The sequence below is a fragment of the Aulonocara stuartgranti genome (assembly GCF_965226115.1).
Source record: "Aulonocara stuartgranti genome assembly, chromosome: 1".
Lineage (NCBI taxonomy): Eukaryota > Metazoa > Chordata > Actinopteri > Cichliformes > Cichlidae > Aulonocara > Aulonocara stuartgranti.
The window spans coordinates 21,049,190-21,065,379 of NC_138939.1; the positions used below are offsets into that span (position 1 = coordinate 21,049,190).

General features: G+C 37.8%; 1 protein-coding gene across 3 annotated transcripts; it reads left to right on the plus strand.

The window, feature by feature from the left end:
* The first annotated feature begins 98 nt into the window (after positions 1–98).
* On the plus strand, positions 99–15,691 carry stk33 (serine/threonine kinase 33). 3 transcript variants are annotated; one of them, XM_082532460.1, is made up of 15 exons: positions 103–702; positions 4,343–4,475; positions 5,413–5,529; positions 6,029–6,142; positions 6,269–6,373; positions 6,551–6,689; positions 9,151–9,233; positions 9,832–9,919; positions 11,677–11,752; positions 11,832–11,944; positions 12,077–12,162; positions 12,237–12,309; positions 12,666–12,811; positions 13,525–13,620; positions 13,977–15,691. In XM_082532460.1, the coding sequence occupies exons 2-15, from the start codon at positions 4,467–4,469 to the stop codon at positions 14,052–14,054; spliced, it is 1,323 nt and encodes a 440-aa protein (XP_082388586.1). In that variant the 5' UTR covers positions 103–702; positions 4,343–4,466; the 3' UTR covers positions 14,055–15,691. The 3 variants fall into 3 exon arrangements, with proteins under 3 accessions (XP_082388587.1, XP_082388585.1, XP_082388586.1); XM_082532459.1 differs by lacking the exon at positions 4,343–4,475 and having other exon boundaries at positions 101–702; XM_082532461.1 differs by lacking the exons at positions 4,343–4,475; positions 6,029–6,142; positions 6,269–6,373 and having other exon boundaries at positions 99–702.
* The last annotated feature ends 499 nt before the right edge of the window (positions 15,692–16,190 follow it).

Below are 16,190 nucleotides of genomic sequence, written 5' to 3' on the forward strand. Positions count from 1 at the left end.
GGTTGCAAGGCTGCACTAGTGTCAGGTTGTTGTGCTCGTGTTAACATCTGACTGAGTTAACAAGTCTCAGAGTTTAAGAAAAAGAAGTCTGTCTAAAGTTTGCTTTACTCACCACTTGTGTCTTTTAGGATCTTACTCTAAACAATAATTAATATAAATGTTTTCTTACTTATCTAAAATGATAAACATAATGTGAGATCATTTTCCCAAGGGGCCACACCAATACACCAAACTCAGTTCTGCTCAATTTTATTTCTTTATAAGCCTATTGGTGCGGCCCTCTATAACCAGTTCCAGTTCCAGGCATCCTGGGAAACATTAATTGCCCATCCCTGAATAATTATTCCAAAATGAATCTAAAACTCAAACTCACCAGACAAGCTCTCCATGTGTCCACTAGATGGAGACTAAGAACCAAGAAAAATTCAAGATGCCGCAAAGAAAAAACATGTCTCCTTATGCTTAAATATCCGGGTATGAATTGTTCTTTTGTTCTGTCAGGTTCATTATTAATAGGGTTCTCTTTAAGCATCAGGTAAAAAAAAAAAATACTACTACTAGCCCCTGAAGCATTCGCTATTGACTCAGTGGAGTTTTAACTCCCTTTCTGTCCCTCTTGGCTTCCCGTAGTCGTTCGCCAAAAAAAAAAAAGTTTTCGCGTGAAGCACAACCTGCTGAATGAAAAATGTCTCATTCCAACAGGTAAGAAACTTTTGGTGAATTTTACAGCCGCAACACTGTACACACTGTACAGCCGTGCGTGTATGAGTGGGGTCACCTTTATTTAACGCTGTCTTCTCAAGAGGAAACGTTTTTGCAACCTCACGTTTCGTTGCCATGACAACGTGTAACCGTGGGAGACGTTACCTTATTAAAAAAGTCACTTTTTTTAAAGCTTTCTGCGCTGTTTTTATGCGAGGAGTAGCTGATTTTTTACATTACTAGATACCGAATGTCTCCCTGCCGTTTCTGGGATATCACAGTTATTATTATTATTATTATAATTATATAATATAATTATATATATAATTATATAATTATTGTAGATTTCAACTAGCTATCGTTATTATCTAACTAGCACATTTGGTTACAAGCGTCAAGTGTTAGGATTGAGGCTCTGTGTTAGATTAACTGGCAGTATAATGACAGAGGTTACACACCGAGCAGGACAATAATTTAACATTCATTTTAATGACCCGGTTATTCAATACTTTAGAGTAGTCGATGTTGAATGCGTGTTTCATGCGGTTATAGTGACTATGTTTCTTGGCTCTTAACATTGTCCTCTTATTTTAAACCACCCGGCATTCCCTTTTAACTGCAGCCATTTTGACATGAAATAGTATTGTGTGCCAAAAAGTGATTACAGACGTTTCTGTGTGTTTTTTTTAAATGTCTAATGTCTGCTTATATTGGTAATTAGTAGTAGTAAACAGCATTTATGAATGGGTTCCATATAAAATAACGAAATGCCATGTTTTGTAAGTATCAAGGGCTGCTTAAAATATCTTTATAGAACTTTTATGTTATATTTGTTGAAATTTCTGCTGCCCTTTTGGTCAGATCTCTCTTTAAAAAAGACTTCTTTTTTTAGCTGGATATATAAAGTCACTTCGCAGTTTCTACTCGGCATTATCCATGTAAATGACCTGCTGAATTCTAATCGGTCAAACAACAATTTAAATGCTAGCACTTTTTTAGCAGGTGACATGAAACATAGATGCTACTAATAAGAAAAGCTTTAAATGATGTGATTAATAACACTTGTGTACTATTGTTGTCATATTGACTTATGTGAAACAGTCTGTGTAAAAGGGAGTAGTTTTAAGTGTCCTAAAACTTTATTTGACCATAAAGAGGCCCACTGCTTCTTTTTTTTTTTAAAAAAACAGATGAATACTGTAGAAGCTGTTATGACATTAGTATTTGACAGGTGGGGCCATTTGTGTATTCCAATATGAATGTGACTTTTCTCCGGCTTCTCATCGATGTAAATTTGAGGTGTTCTTGTTTCTGCACTGGCCTACATTTTCCTACACGTCTGCCACCCTAGCTTCCCAAGGCTGAACCCAGCAAGGGCAGAGATTAGCTTTAACCAGGATTAAACCAATGAGAAAATTTGAATTTGTTGGCCCTTATCTCCTAGCAACATGTGGAGAGCCCTGAGCAAATGGCAGAATTTGATCTTTTGCTTCCTTTTGGCAAAGCGTGTTTTCTTGCCAATAGACACTTATCAAACATGACCATTGAACACAGCAGGATTTTTTTTTGAGGGGGGGGCGGCTTTAAAATGATTTGTTTATAGGAAAGCTGCATGCATTTCTTGTTTGCAGTGAGGGAGCAGCAACTTAGTTGCACCTCCATTTTATTTGTCAGTCTTGTTGTCCATCAGCTGCCAGGTACAGTGTAATTTTACTGCTCTTTAGTTAGTCTGGTGTGTGCTTTAATGGCTTAATGTTGTTGGTGTAGTGCATTTAGACCAGAAGCTTTGATTATCTCTGCATAATATTAGGATTCACTCCATAACTTAGTAGATGGGATATTCGCATTCTAAACATGCAATTTCTTGCCTCATCAGGTAATGTAATTCCACGCTTCATTAGGACTGTGAAGTTTATCATTTGTCATCAAAGCCAAGCTGTCAATAAATGATTAAGTTTCACATGAGTAAAATGTAATATTGGGGCCCGAGCAAAACGGATGGCAGTGTACATTTTAATTGCAGTTAGGAAGATTTTGTTTTTGTTTGATTTTCAGGCGATATTTAAGCAGCTGCTCGTTACAGCTAGAGGCAGTCCCGCAGAGCTTGAGTCCAACTTATTCCTACAGTTTATGCAATTAAAGAAACATGAACTTCTAAAGGCCTCAAACAATAATTGAAATGTGTAACATGTTATTGGTCTGGGCAAACAGAGAGGGCTAAGTGTTTTTCTGTGTGCTTACCAACATTTTTCACTTACATGCAATCTCATCAACCTTTAGTATGCTACAGCTAATCTATACCAACTATTTCTAGTATTGGCTGACTACAGTTAATAGATAACTAAATCTGTTGTTTAGTCTATAAGATCACAAAAATCATTATGTATATCATTTCCCACAGCAAGGGGCTATTCTTGCTTTTTATGTTCAGCAGAGTCCTTGCTTCATATGATTGACACTGATGGGTTAGAAAAACTACATGTACATGATCATGAATAAATGAAAGAAGAGCTGTTTTAAGTAGAGAAAAGTAGGAAAAGGTTTTAAATGAACCCTTATGTGTCTTTTCTCTTTGCTTGTTATAGCATGCTTATATTTGGAAAACATTTGTATATTTAGTTAGTTATGTAAATAAGCTGAAATTGCTGTCTGACAGAATGATGGAGAGGTGGGACAAGTAGGGGCTTGACCTGGGGCTCTAATTACTACCTCCTGAACCTGGAGATGAGACCAAATTCAATATAAAAGGGTGTACTGATGTTTGCTCACCCGTCAGTGTGTCTGTGGTTGAAAACAGACTTGTTATTTGTGCCATCACTGCAATTCCTTCCTCACTGGCTCTAGTTAATAATTATGTGTATTTTCTTGGGTCAGTGCTATAGAGATTGGAAAGAAGATCCATACATAGATTTTGGTGGTACTCCAGCACTTTCTTAATCAAGTCAAGAAAAGGAAAATAAGGAGTCTAGCCTTCAGGGAGGTTTCAAAATTTCGCATTTTGTAAGTACTGATGTAGGGGTAGCTGGAAGGAAGACGTAGCCTTAATGGAAAACATTTTAGGTACACAGGTGGCACAGGGGCACACTTCTTCCCCACCACTGCAGAGTGGTTCAAATCCCAATTGTATTTCCAGCAATTTGGTCATGCAACAAACACAAGTGGCCATGCTTTGCAAGCCACTAAATGACCATGTCTTTGCCACTCCATTAGCAATTCTTCAGTGTTGTCAGTGGCTGTTTCACTAAAGAGCACAACCTCTCAGTGAATTTCCTCAATGGAGGCAATTTGTAGCTTTTGTCAGATGCATTTATGTTTTACATTTAAAAAAAAATCTTGATGGGAGAGGTGGCGGTACAGTGCTTGTCTTTACTTTAATTCTCTTCGGTTCTTTTCTTTGCTCCTTTAAGGCCCTTAGTTTGGGTTTGTATTGTTGAATTGTTTTTGACTTTAAGTTTAAAAAAACAAACAGATTTAAGTAAGTCATGCATTTCAATTGAATTGTTAGAATCACAGGTATAGATATTCTAGATAGGCACACAAGGCTTAAAGCAATTCAAGACCTGTGTCTGTGACCCTTTTAAGGTCAGACCTCTCACCCTAACCTGAACATGAACTTGATATCCTATTTCCTTTGCATCAGAGATCTGGGGCCAAGGACCAGTCACCTCTGTCTGGGAGATACCTGAGGAGCTGAGACCCTCCTCCAGTCTCCTCAAGTCCTCAGTGATACACTCATCACATGCTGCTGTCTCCACAAATGAGCTATGATTGAGGTGACTGGAATTTCCAGAGGCTGTCACAATCATTTTGATTGGAAAATAGACAGGAGAAAATGGGAGAGACAGGCCTGTTATGAGAGCCCTGTCAGGGCTAAAATAATGCATCAGAGTGAAGAGGTTAAAGACACCACTTCCTTGTTAATAATTAATTGCTGTGCGTGTGGTGGATCCACTTCATCGCTCCCAGTCATCACTTGATAATTGCTTTACATTTAATTTGGCTTTAGAGACTGTTTTTCAAGCTGGGTAAATTGTGCTTAAAGTGAATATGGGCTCAGACAGAGACAAGAGTTTTGGTCATAAACCATAAACCAGAAAAAAAGGCGACAACTTAGACTGGGAGAAGTAAAGTTTTAGTAATTCTGTACACTATTTGAACACCAGACTTTTGGAATTAAAGTCATTAGGAAACTTTTAAAAATGTCTACAGCATTAGTAGCTGAAGCTTAAAAAATAAACGTAATCGTTGACACTTGCTTGAAACTAGCAGTGATAATTTCTTGCGTTGGAGAATATTTATGTGTCTCTCAGCATTTCCTTATTTTTAAGCCTTCTTACCACGACACATGTAATGCCTTAGGGTTTAGAAACATGGTTGCCAAGGATTGATTGGGCTGTAATGATTAGGAATGATGGCAAACTGGATCATGAAGGAAAGCTATTACTTTTCTTGACTGACTAGAAGATGAAAAATAATCTTGTTATGATGTTGGGATTTTAAGATAAAACAATATAAAAATCACTTTGCTTTTTTTATTTGTTTTAGAAAAACCTGCTGTAATACCAATATTTGACAAATTTGACAGATTTTAGTATTTTAAAAAAATTGATTAGCCAAAGGATTACAGCTGCTCGTCAGTTAAGAATGAATTTTTTTTATACGCATGCCAATTCAAGAAAGATTATGACTGCCTTCTCCTTCCTTCTGTAGATGACAAAAGGAGATGTTAGTGGACTAGATATGAACCTGAAGTCTGTGCGGACCAGTAGATGCACGTCGGAGAGGAATGTGCTAGATATGCGGCTGAAAAATGATGGAGACATCAGGGTATGTTGATCCTGTAACACGATCCCACTGACAAAGTAAAACCTAGTCTTTGATGACGTCTGTTTTACACACTATGTGCAGCATTAGAAAACCAAACTCCACTTTGCTGCTGTATAGCCTCCTTCATTGGTTAATTTCACTGCTCACTTTTCTAAATCCAAAGCAGCCAGTGCTCAGTCTTGCGTGCACACAGATAACAATCAAGTTAATTAGACCTGAGATTGAGCGAACTGCAGCAGCAACTTAATCATTTGTAACTTGATTAAAAATACTATATTCTGCGGCTCCAGAGACTGGTGTGTTTTTTTTCCTTCAGAGGGCTTCACAACTTTGCAATTCAGGTCTTAAGTTAGGACATAATGTTTTTGAAAAACAACAGTGAAATGATCCTGAGGTCTTCAACACCTGCTCGGGGGAAATCCTCTGCTGTATATGACTGACGGTGAACAGATGGATATTACAAATGTATTAATGTTTTCTAGTATTTTTGTGCCCATAGGAAATTTATAAATTTGAAAATAAATTGGGTCAAGGTGCCTTTGGAGTTGTTTATGAAGCCACCCACATAGAGACACAGACAAAATGGGCCATTAAGACGTTTTGCAGACCACCGGTGAGTGTGTTTGGCATCCCTCGAGGAAGCCTGTTTTTTAATGTGTTTAAAAAGTTGCACTAATAAGGGAAGTTTATATTTGGAGGGTAACAAATCCAGCTGTGATTTGACTTTCTGTTGCATTAGGCAGGAAGTTCGAAAGTAGAAATGGTGGATAACGAAATAAACCTTCTCAAACAAATGAATCATGCGCACATAATACATCTTGAGGCAGTCTACCGCTCGACCACGGTAAGCGTTGCTATCCTTTAAATCACAAACTCAAAATTAGCATAATTAAGTGAGTGGGTGAATGTAATGCATGTAACATATCACTGTGTCTATTGCTGCATGCCGCTCTGCATAAATATTACTGATGAACACACAAATTGACTGTATAGTAAGATGCATTTATCTTCTCGTTTCTAGATGATTTATTTGGTTACTGAGCTGTGCAAAGGGGGTGATCTGAGGGAGCTGTTGCAGCGGAAAAAGTTCTTCACAGAGGACGAGACGAGGGATATAATCTGTAGTTTAGCTGATGCTGTTGTGCACCTTCATAAAAGAGGTAACGTCATTTTCTAGATTGATCTAATCTATGCTAATTATACTGTCAAAAATGTAGTTCAGCCTGTGTTTTGAATGAATTGTGCTTCAGTTAATTTATACTGGTGCTATAATGCCATTATTGTATTCAAATTGTTTTTGCCCTCAATGATGTGATATTCCTTGCCATTAGGGCTTTCAGTCACTGTAGCAAGGTGTCTTATTTTGATAAAATGGCAGTAATGCCCAGCTGCCAGGAAATAAACATTTTAATTAAACCATTTATTTGGAAATGCTGTTTCCCCTTTGGTAAAATCTGAGGTTAGAGGTAATTTAGGACAGTTCTTGGTAATGAGGCATCATTTCATGTGGCTAATGACTAATGTAGAACAAACTAGGGAACAATACTAATTAACAGGAGTTTTTCACATGGAAAGTCCTTTTGTGGTGGTGTTCTTCGGCTTCATTTTTATTAATGATAGTAATGAGAATGAGCTCTCCAGAAACCTTTCTTTGTCAAATGACAAGTTGCATAACTTGGCTTAAATTTGTAGATCACATTTTTTCTGACGCCCCTTAATGTACCATCGGCACATTAAGGGGCGTCCACACAGGAAGTGATTCGCTTGTCGCTAGCGGACATACCAGGCTCTGATTGTCTAGGAAACACTCTAGTGCAGGGGTGGGCAATTATTGCTCCCCATGGGCCACATGAGAAACTGGGACTGTTGGGGTGGGCCACGCCAATAAGCTTCTGAAGATATAAAGTTAATATTGAGCAGAGTTTAGTTCATCTAACGGAGAGATTTCGCAGGTCTTTCCTCCCCACTGCTGTCAGACTCCATAATAAAGACTTTAACTGATCAAGCACACACATCCATACATATGCAATAATACTAAGTGCAATAATCCTTTCTGTCATCGTATTTTTACTCAGTTGTATATAGTATTTGTATTTGTATTCTATTTTTATCTTATTGTATATTTATTTTATTTTATTCTACTGTATATAGTATTTTATTCTATTCTGTACAGTTGTGTACTGTATTTATTCTTATTGTATTCTAATTTTTGCCTCATAACTTTTGCACTGTCCACTTCCTGCTGTGACAAAACAAATTTCCCACGTGTGGGACTAATAAAGGTTATCTTATCTTATCTTATCTTATCTTATCTTATCTTATCTTATCTTATCTTATTGGTGCGACTGTCCAAAACTGTCCCAGTTTCTCATGTTGCCCCTTGGAAAAAGTAATTGCCCACTGCCTGCCTCGAATGAATTACCCCTCATATGTCAGTCAGTGGTATGCTTCTGTCTTATTGGTAGTCTCCTCAATCACTCGCTTTGAAGCTGAGAAAATTTTAACAAATAAGCTGCCCACTTCACCTCAGCAGTGGTCTCTGGTTCCCGCATCACTGGTAGTTGCTTGCTGTGTGGATCTGTGAACTGTATTGTTCCTTATTGTTCTTATTCCTTAATGGAATTAAATGCACCAAACCTTATATTGTGTAGTTTATAGTTCGAAATTAATTTCTTTGCACTAGTATTTCATTAAGTAACTAGAAAAAAAGCAGAACTAAGTAGTGTATTTAACAACTGGTACTTCTGTTTTAGTGTGTGTATAATTGTTACGTAACTGAAAAAAGAAATCGAGAGTTCAGGTGACAGAAAGCACTTTAAAGAAAAATAATTACCATACCAAAAAAATGTTAAATAGACAAAAGAAAAAAAAACATTTTCAGGTGTTTGTTTTGGGCACATCATTTGTTCTAACTTACCTTTCACACACCATCAGCACTGTTGCATTGTATAATTGGTTGCTTCAAATAGTGCACTGAATAGGACTGCCCAGGGCAAATTGTATTTTTCCTCCTGCCTTCCCTCTCTGTGCTAAGTTAACAAGGCCCTTCAGCCTGGTCTGCTGTAAGCAGGAAAAACATAACTGTGTTAGCATGTATGGAACATGTAATTTATTCTAGTGACTGACCATAAAGTTATACCTTGATGAAAGGCTACATATGTATTTTTCTCTTGTTCGCTTCTTCAATTCTTGGCTTATAATTCAACACAAGAAGTCAAAATATTAACATAAAGGTTTTGTCATGTTCCACTGGCCCAACCCATGAATCTGCTTAGTTAAGTTAGTATTTATAACTCCCTTTGGGGACATTTGCCCCCTGCTTTACTAGCATTAACTACTTAGAAAATGCAGGTAACCTCCAAAATGCAGCCACATTTTTGTTTTTGCCTTTTGCACAGGTAATATTACAATAATTATGTTGGGATTGATGTTTTATCTATGACTCATGAAAAGTTAAATAGTTATCACTGGTCTCATCATTAAGCAACCACTGGTCTACTTCTAATTTAAAAAAAAAAATGATTGAGATATTTATTGCAGCACCTAATCCTGTAAATATATATAAAAATATTTGAAGCTTTTATGTCCGTGTAAAATTTCCTGTTTCTTCACATCCTACAGATATTGTACACAGGGACTTGAAACTTGAGAACATTCTTGTGAAAAATTCTCCTGATAAGGATGGTGACAAAATCGATGTCAAGGTAAAATGTTGAACCAAACTGAGAGCTTTCCATAAATGCATCTTATCCATTCTCTGCCACACTGAGAAAAAGCCTCAAATAGGCGCCTTCTCGCCCACTGTCTCCTCTATAGTTAGTAAAGGCTTTAAATACTATCTCATTATGATAGTCTCCCTCTGGTCTTCCTTTATAGTCCACCTTTACAAATGGAGTCTAAACTGCGTCTTTAAACAGATGACATGCTGAGCACAGCATGTTGCTTGTATTGATGGCGAGCCAGACAAAGCAGATACCTGGTGTATGAGTTAAAACAAGGCCAGGATTGTCTTTGTCTTTGGCTGCACATACACTAACACACTTATAGTACATGTTGTTAGAAAGTTTTGTCATAGCAGAGCATAAATTGTTTTTCAGAGTAGTTTCTTTTTTTAAAACTTTGCAAGTATTGCGATTTTTTTTTCCCCTAGAAAAATTCTGTATAGTGTCGGCTTGTATTGATGTTACTTGCCTAGCTCCTTACTGAAGCACCTTTAACAAAGAATCTAATATGGATTTTGTCAGCATGACTGAATCATGTTTATTTGTGACACCTTTTTCCTAAGTGCTGTTCTCCACCTAGGTGGCAGACTTTGGATTATCGGTGAAGACAGGTGGTGTCGGGATCGAAAACATAATGACACACGCCTGTGGGACCCTTATCTATATGGGTAAGATATTTGGATCTTCTGCAGCATGCTAGTTGACCAACACGATGACAGTGCGGATGAACAGAGTAGCAGAGATCACTCCTGTTTTTGATTCTACCACTGAGGGCGCCAAAGTATTTTTATGACATTTTTAAGTTTAAATACAGACTGCAAAATTCATAAATGGACTGTAAAATGCTGTTTTTGTTTTTATATAAAAAGTATATTGTTAAATGTTATGACTAAATATGCTATTATATACTTATATCTACAATGCAGTGTAAAAGCTATTAGTCCTTGTGAAAAAACCAGTAAAGTGGTCATGCTTTCAAAAGTAATATTTATCTTTTAACTTAACGGGATACAAACTGTGGTGTCCCTATGCCTTTAAAAAGTACCGATTCTTCTACAGGCAGATTTTCACTTTAACTGTTTGTAAAAGTTGGAATAAAGTTATTGCCAGTCTTTCAGTGAATTTATGCTTCCTCAGCTGCCACTTTCTCTTTGGTAATCCTTGACTTACTCTGTGATACTAAGATCAGCGTTTTCTGGGATTGTGTCCCTTCATTCCTTTTATTATCAAAGATATTAGGAGAATTTTTATCTTTAGAACTTTGGTTGTACGTTTGAGGTACTCAGTCTGGGACAAATTAAATTTATTCTTGATGATGTTTAATGCCAGGACTTCTCAGGTCCTTGTTAACACTCAGACGACTAAACCGCCTCCTCTTGGAGCCAAATATTTCAGGTTATGACTTGTCCCAAAGCACCTGCTCTTCCATTTCTGTACCCCACATCTCGTGTTTTTCTGCATACGTGAGTTAACTTGGCTTTGTCTTTACATCAGAGGATTGGCTATTTGGCTGGAAGTCTTCCATGACGGCAATGCTGGAAAATCCTCAGATTGTAATGTTAACTTAATGCATCAATTGTTTGCTGCACTCTATTTCCTTGGCTTGCCTCTTTGTTTTGAACCGTAACCGTTTCTGTGTGGTTCTACAGATGATCTTGGACTACACGTCCAGAAAAACCTGTTTGCCACAAAATGTTGGCCTGTGAGAGACCAAGCATTGCAGGCTGACCACCTTCTGTCTTCCTGCTGAGGCTCATTTTGTTTCACGGTTAAAGATTTTTAGCTCGAACTGTCACTGTTTCAGAATCCTTACCTTTTTATTATGTCAGGGTATCAGCCACTTTAATCCTTCCTACACAGCTGTTTCTGTTACAGTTAATGGTTTTGGTTTAGCCACGTTAATGATTTGATTCATTAGCACCTGTTTGGTATAATTGTTCAATTATGTGCTGGGCTATATGCCTGCAAATTCCTTCTGTCATTTTGTTACTTTCTCAGCATATAAATATGTCTCTGGAGTGTTTCATGGTTGCACAAAGGATGTTTTGTAGATCCAGCATATAATTTAAAATACATTACAAAAGATATAAATCATTATATATTAAAAATATATAATAATATATTCAAAAGATGAGCCTCCTCCACCTTTATGTATTCATCTCTAACTTTTATGGCTCATTACTACCTCTAACTGTGGTTTTGCACTTTCACCTTGTGTGTCACTCAGCTTGCATGTGTATGTGTCCTTGAAAATATGGTGACAAAACATAACACACACATTATTATAGTGTTAACTTATTGAAATGGGGCTCAGCAGCGCTGCTGGTGCTAAAAAACATAATTTAACAAAGTGGTTTTCCACCACAAATTTCTGTAGCTCATGCAGACCAAGTCATACATTTGTGCATTTTTGTGTTGTTGCCAGCCCCTGAAATGATGAGCGGTCGAGGTTATACCCAGTGGTGCGACGTGTGGAGCATAGGAGTCATTATGTATATGTTGTAAGTAGGCGCACACGTACTATTTTTATACATGTACACGATTCATGAGTGCACATGTCTGAGGTATGTGTCCCTGTAGACTGTGTGGAGAACCTCCATTTGTCTCCAAAACAAGGAAAAACCTACTTAAGAAGATAATGAACACTGGAGTCAAATTTTCTCAACCCATCTGGGCCTCAGTCAGTGATGCAGGTAACACTTCATGATCTTAATCACATTCTTATGGTAATATAAAGTAGCAGCGCAAATGCTTCATATGTGCAGTTTTACTGGGCAGGTTGGTATTACGAACACTCACTGATCGTCTTGAGTCTGTCTCAACAGCTAAAAATCTTTTGACTTGCCTACTGAAGGTGGACCCCGCATACCGAATGTCTGCTAATCAGCTACTAGAGAACCCCTGGATTACAGTAAGGCACTTTCAGCATTCATGAACTTCAGATAAGTCGCATGAAGAGCTCTTATAGTGCGCTTTGTCAAACAGGGTGACTCTACTATGCCTGTTGTACCACCCAATGTGCTGGAGATGATGCGTCAGTACCTGGAGCAGGAAGAAAGTAATAATGAAGATTAAATTAAATCTTCCAAGTCATCACTTGATCATTTTGATTTTGATTTGATCACTTTATTAGTACTGTTGCTATCATTTGATAAGCTGTAGTTTAATATGCTGATTACTATATTTGAGTTCTCCTGATATATAATTGAGCAGACATGCAGGTCACAGTATAAATGGATCTGGAAAAGTTGCCAAATAAGGCCAAGGCAGTGATATTGACTTAGTAATGTAATATTTAAATGTGAGGCATTTGTTTTCATTTAGCATAGACTATAAAGAAACAGATGACAGTGATAAACCAAAGGCATGTGAATCTACCTAATGTAGATGTTGCTAAAAAAACTTCCAAAACAGGAAATAAGACTTCAGAAGTTTCACCCTTCATCACTTCTGAGGCAAACCTGGACTCAGTCCCGGTCCACCCGGCATTTTCAGCAGAAACTAACAGCAACTGCATGAGACACAGCAGCTCTGACATATCTTCCACATCCACTAAACTGGTAATGTGTTTCTCTTTAGCACAGCTCTCTCTACATTTTCACATTACTTGCCTATGTATGTGTTTTAGGACCCCAAATGTGTGTTTCTTAAGGTCTCTTATTATCTACTTAAGTGCTATATGTGATTAATGTAGGTTTTGTATCACTCACTATTAAACACCCCACTTTCCCCTTTTGGCAATTATTGGGTTTTATCTTGAGTCATCGCTGTAGGTTTATGATCAGCACAACAGAGTTACAGAGTTGTTAGATTTCATCTGTATTATATCATAATGGCTGGAGTGATGTGTTTGTCACATGCTTGCTTTACTCTGATTTCCCACCCAAAAAAATTTCCCTGGTTCCTTAAAAGTTTTCTTTTAAATATAAAAACATTTTAGAAGCACTCATACACAGTTTTAAAAGTTACTGTAATGTCGTCAGTGTCTTGATTTCTTTTTATTCCTGTTAGCAATTAATACTGCTAATAATTCACATAAATTGAGTCTCAGTGTGTGTGTGTGTGTGTGTGTGTGTGTTTGTGTGTGTGTGTGTTTGTGTGTGTGTGTGTTTGTGTGTGTGTGTGTGTGTGTGTGTGTGTGTGTGTGTGTGTGTGTGTCAAAGGTTTAAAATGAAACAAGACAAACCTGAATTTTCCTTTAAACTACCTCTTTATAGGCCATTATGTGTGGTCATGAAGTCCATGTTTCGTGTTTTCCCTGTGGTTATCATAGGACGGTGGAATAAAGACTAAAGAAAGCAGTGGCAGTCTTCAGCAGGACAAACAAATAAACAGCTCTGACACCCCAGCACAGCCAGCAACCACACAGGTCTGTTGAATCTCCTACATCCTATGTTTTTTGGTTAATTTAAAGTTTTCTTTAGTGTGTATTTTCAGCAGCATACATGTCTAATCTAAAATGTCAGTTTACAAATGTCTACTGATTTACCGTTTGGATTAAAAAAAAGAAGGTTTTTTTATAGCTAAATTTCTGTATATTGGCTTTCATGTTTAACTACCACTAGATGGTGCCAGATTCACCTCTTAAAGATGTTAGAAGATGTTAATAAAGGTGTAGCCATGCAGCTGTTTTTTTTATATGGGTGTCATAGTTAATTATGTTATGTAAGATTAATATGAGTCTTATGCCTGCAGTCTCATGCTCTTGTTAAACTCTCCACACAGCCGAGTGCAAAGCAGCGTAGGCCTACAGACAAGAAGGACCTCAGTTCAGGACAGAAACAATCCCCCAAACCCAAGTAAGGCAGACGACCAGAGACTTTCTACCCCCAGTAAAGTACAACTGGTCCCTGCAAACCACCAGCTAGCTCCAAGACTGAAAACCATTTAGAATAAAACTAAAAAATGAGCCATATCCCATTATAAAACATGAAGAGAGAGAAAAACAAAAACAAACCTGGCCTTTTGTGGCTGTGTTGGACATACATTTATTGTTTTGTTTTTCATTCTGTTATTTAATTGAGATCTCTTATTTAACAGTAATGTGAATGTAAATACTAGGAATGGTGCAGCCTTTTTGTGATGGCCGGACACTAAGCAGCAAACACAGTGTCACATAACTGTGAAAATAGTACAAAGAGGCCGAAAACCACTGCAGCTGATTCAGCTTCAGTTTCAGCTTCAGGACTGCCGTGTGCCAAAAGAAAGAGACTCCGTCTGAGATAATCTCCCACATGGGGAGAAACTCCTGGAGAAATTATTTGTATTAAATAGCCAATTGTTTTAGAACATCAAACAGCTAACATAAAGACTCATGCATTTCTATAGTTGCTGCCAAATGTGGAGCCTGAATGAGTCTGATGTGTAACACTGATACTTTTAGCTTACAGCAACAACAAGGTTAGGTAAGATTTTGATGTTTTATCTTGACATCTCTCTCTTCCCTAAGTCTTCATTTTAGTTGTTGTAAACTGTTTAGGTATAAATTTTTGTCTTTTTTTTTTTTTTTTTAATTTGTCACTTTAGGTTATTTGCTTTATAAATAGGAGAGAAAACACTCGTGCAGATTACTGGATATTATTTAAAAAACAACAAACAAAAAAAGAGTGAGCAATAGGGATTTTCTTTCTTTCTGTTCTGACCTCTCAATTCCAAAACGTCCGATATGCAGTGACTGCACCCTCTCAGTGTCAAAACAGAAAAACTGTCACACAGGCTGGTTACGCTCCATCTGAATGCAGAGGATTGGGACTGGGGGCAGCCACGGGTCTAATCTCGTTTGGAGGCCATTGAAAGCAGTAGGAGCTACTTTGAGGGCACTGCCATTCAAGCACAGGTTTTTCCGCTGCAGAGAGAATAATCCCCAGCATAGATACAACATTAAAGTATCCAAGCATAACACACAGAGGGTGAATTTCAAATCCACCCATTTGCATCTTGAAGTGAATGAGTGCCAACAATGGGGCCCCGTTTTCATGCACAGGCTCTGTGTTTTAGTGTGTATGTGTAAATGTAGTTTGCACTTTTTCTTGAATGAGTGGACTCTTTTTTTTTTTAAGTCAAATTTTATCCAGGCAGACATTCTACAGTAATCTCAGGTGATGTTCCCTAACATAGTGAATAGATATGCAAATGAGATGTGAATTATTTTTGATTAAAGCTGCTTGCCAAAAGGACTGGGTGATTCCTGAAAACATGATTTTTGTTTACTCACTGCTTTGAACAGCAGATGGTAGCTGGTAGTGAGTTGTTGAATTGATTCTGAAATAATTCCCTGAAGTTAATCTGACACAGGGTGTCGTCCCTGAAGCTACCTAGTTTTGTGCATGAAGCTCTGTAATTAGAATTGATTGCTTGAGCCACTGCCCATTAAAACTGTGACACCCATGTGATGTGGCACTAATTAATATGTTGTATGCTTATATCTGCGTGGTCCATAGAGGAAAAATAAATAAAATGTTCAGACATACTTCCTTTTGGGTTCTGCCTTATGATTGTGGTGATAAGTTGAGAAAAAGAGGACAGCAGTGGGGTGTGGATATTTGACGTACAGCAAGATATAGGAGTGCTTATATGTGTCTCCGGTTGGGACAAATTCTAACAGAGTGAAACTCATGAAGGACACATGGAAGAGTCATAACTATGTTGCTAAAGTCAGATGTTGTTAAAACACTGTCATGGTGTTTCAAGCAAACAGCAGCCTCCAGTTTCACTCCTTTTGCCAAAACAACAGAGCACAGAGGTGGGAGAGGAGGGGAAAGAATGAGAGGCTGTATGGTGGATAGGTTAGGGGCGTGAATTTGGGACAAAGCATGGAAGCAAAGGAAATTAGAAAATTCGTCGGGATGGAACGAGGGATGCGCCCCATGCCCCCCCTCATTCCCTCCAATCCTCCCCCACCCCTTTTCCCTCCAGCAGTGCTCCCGACAGATGGAAGTA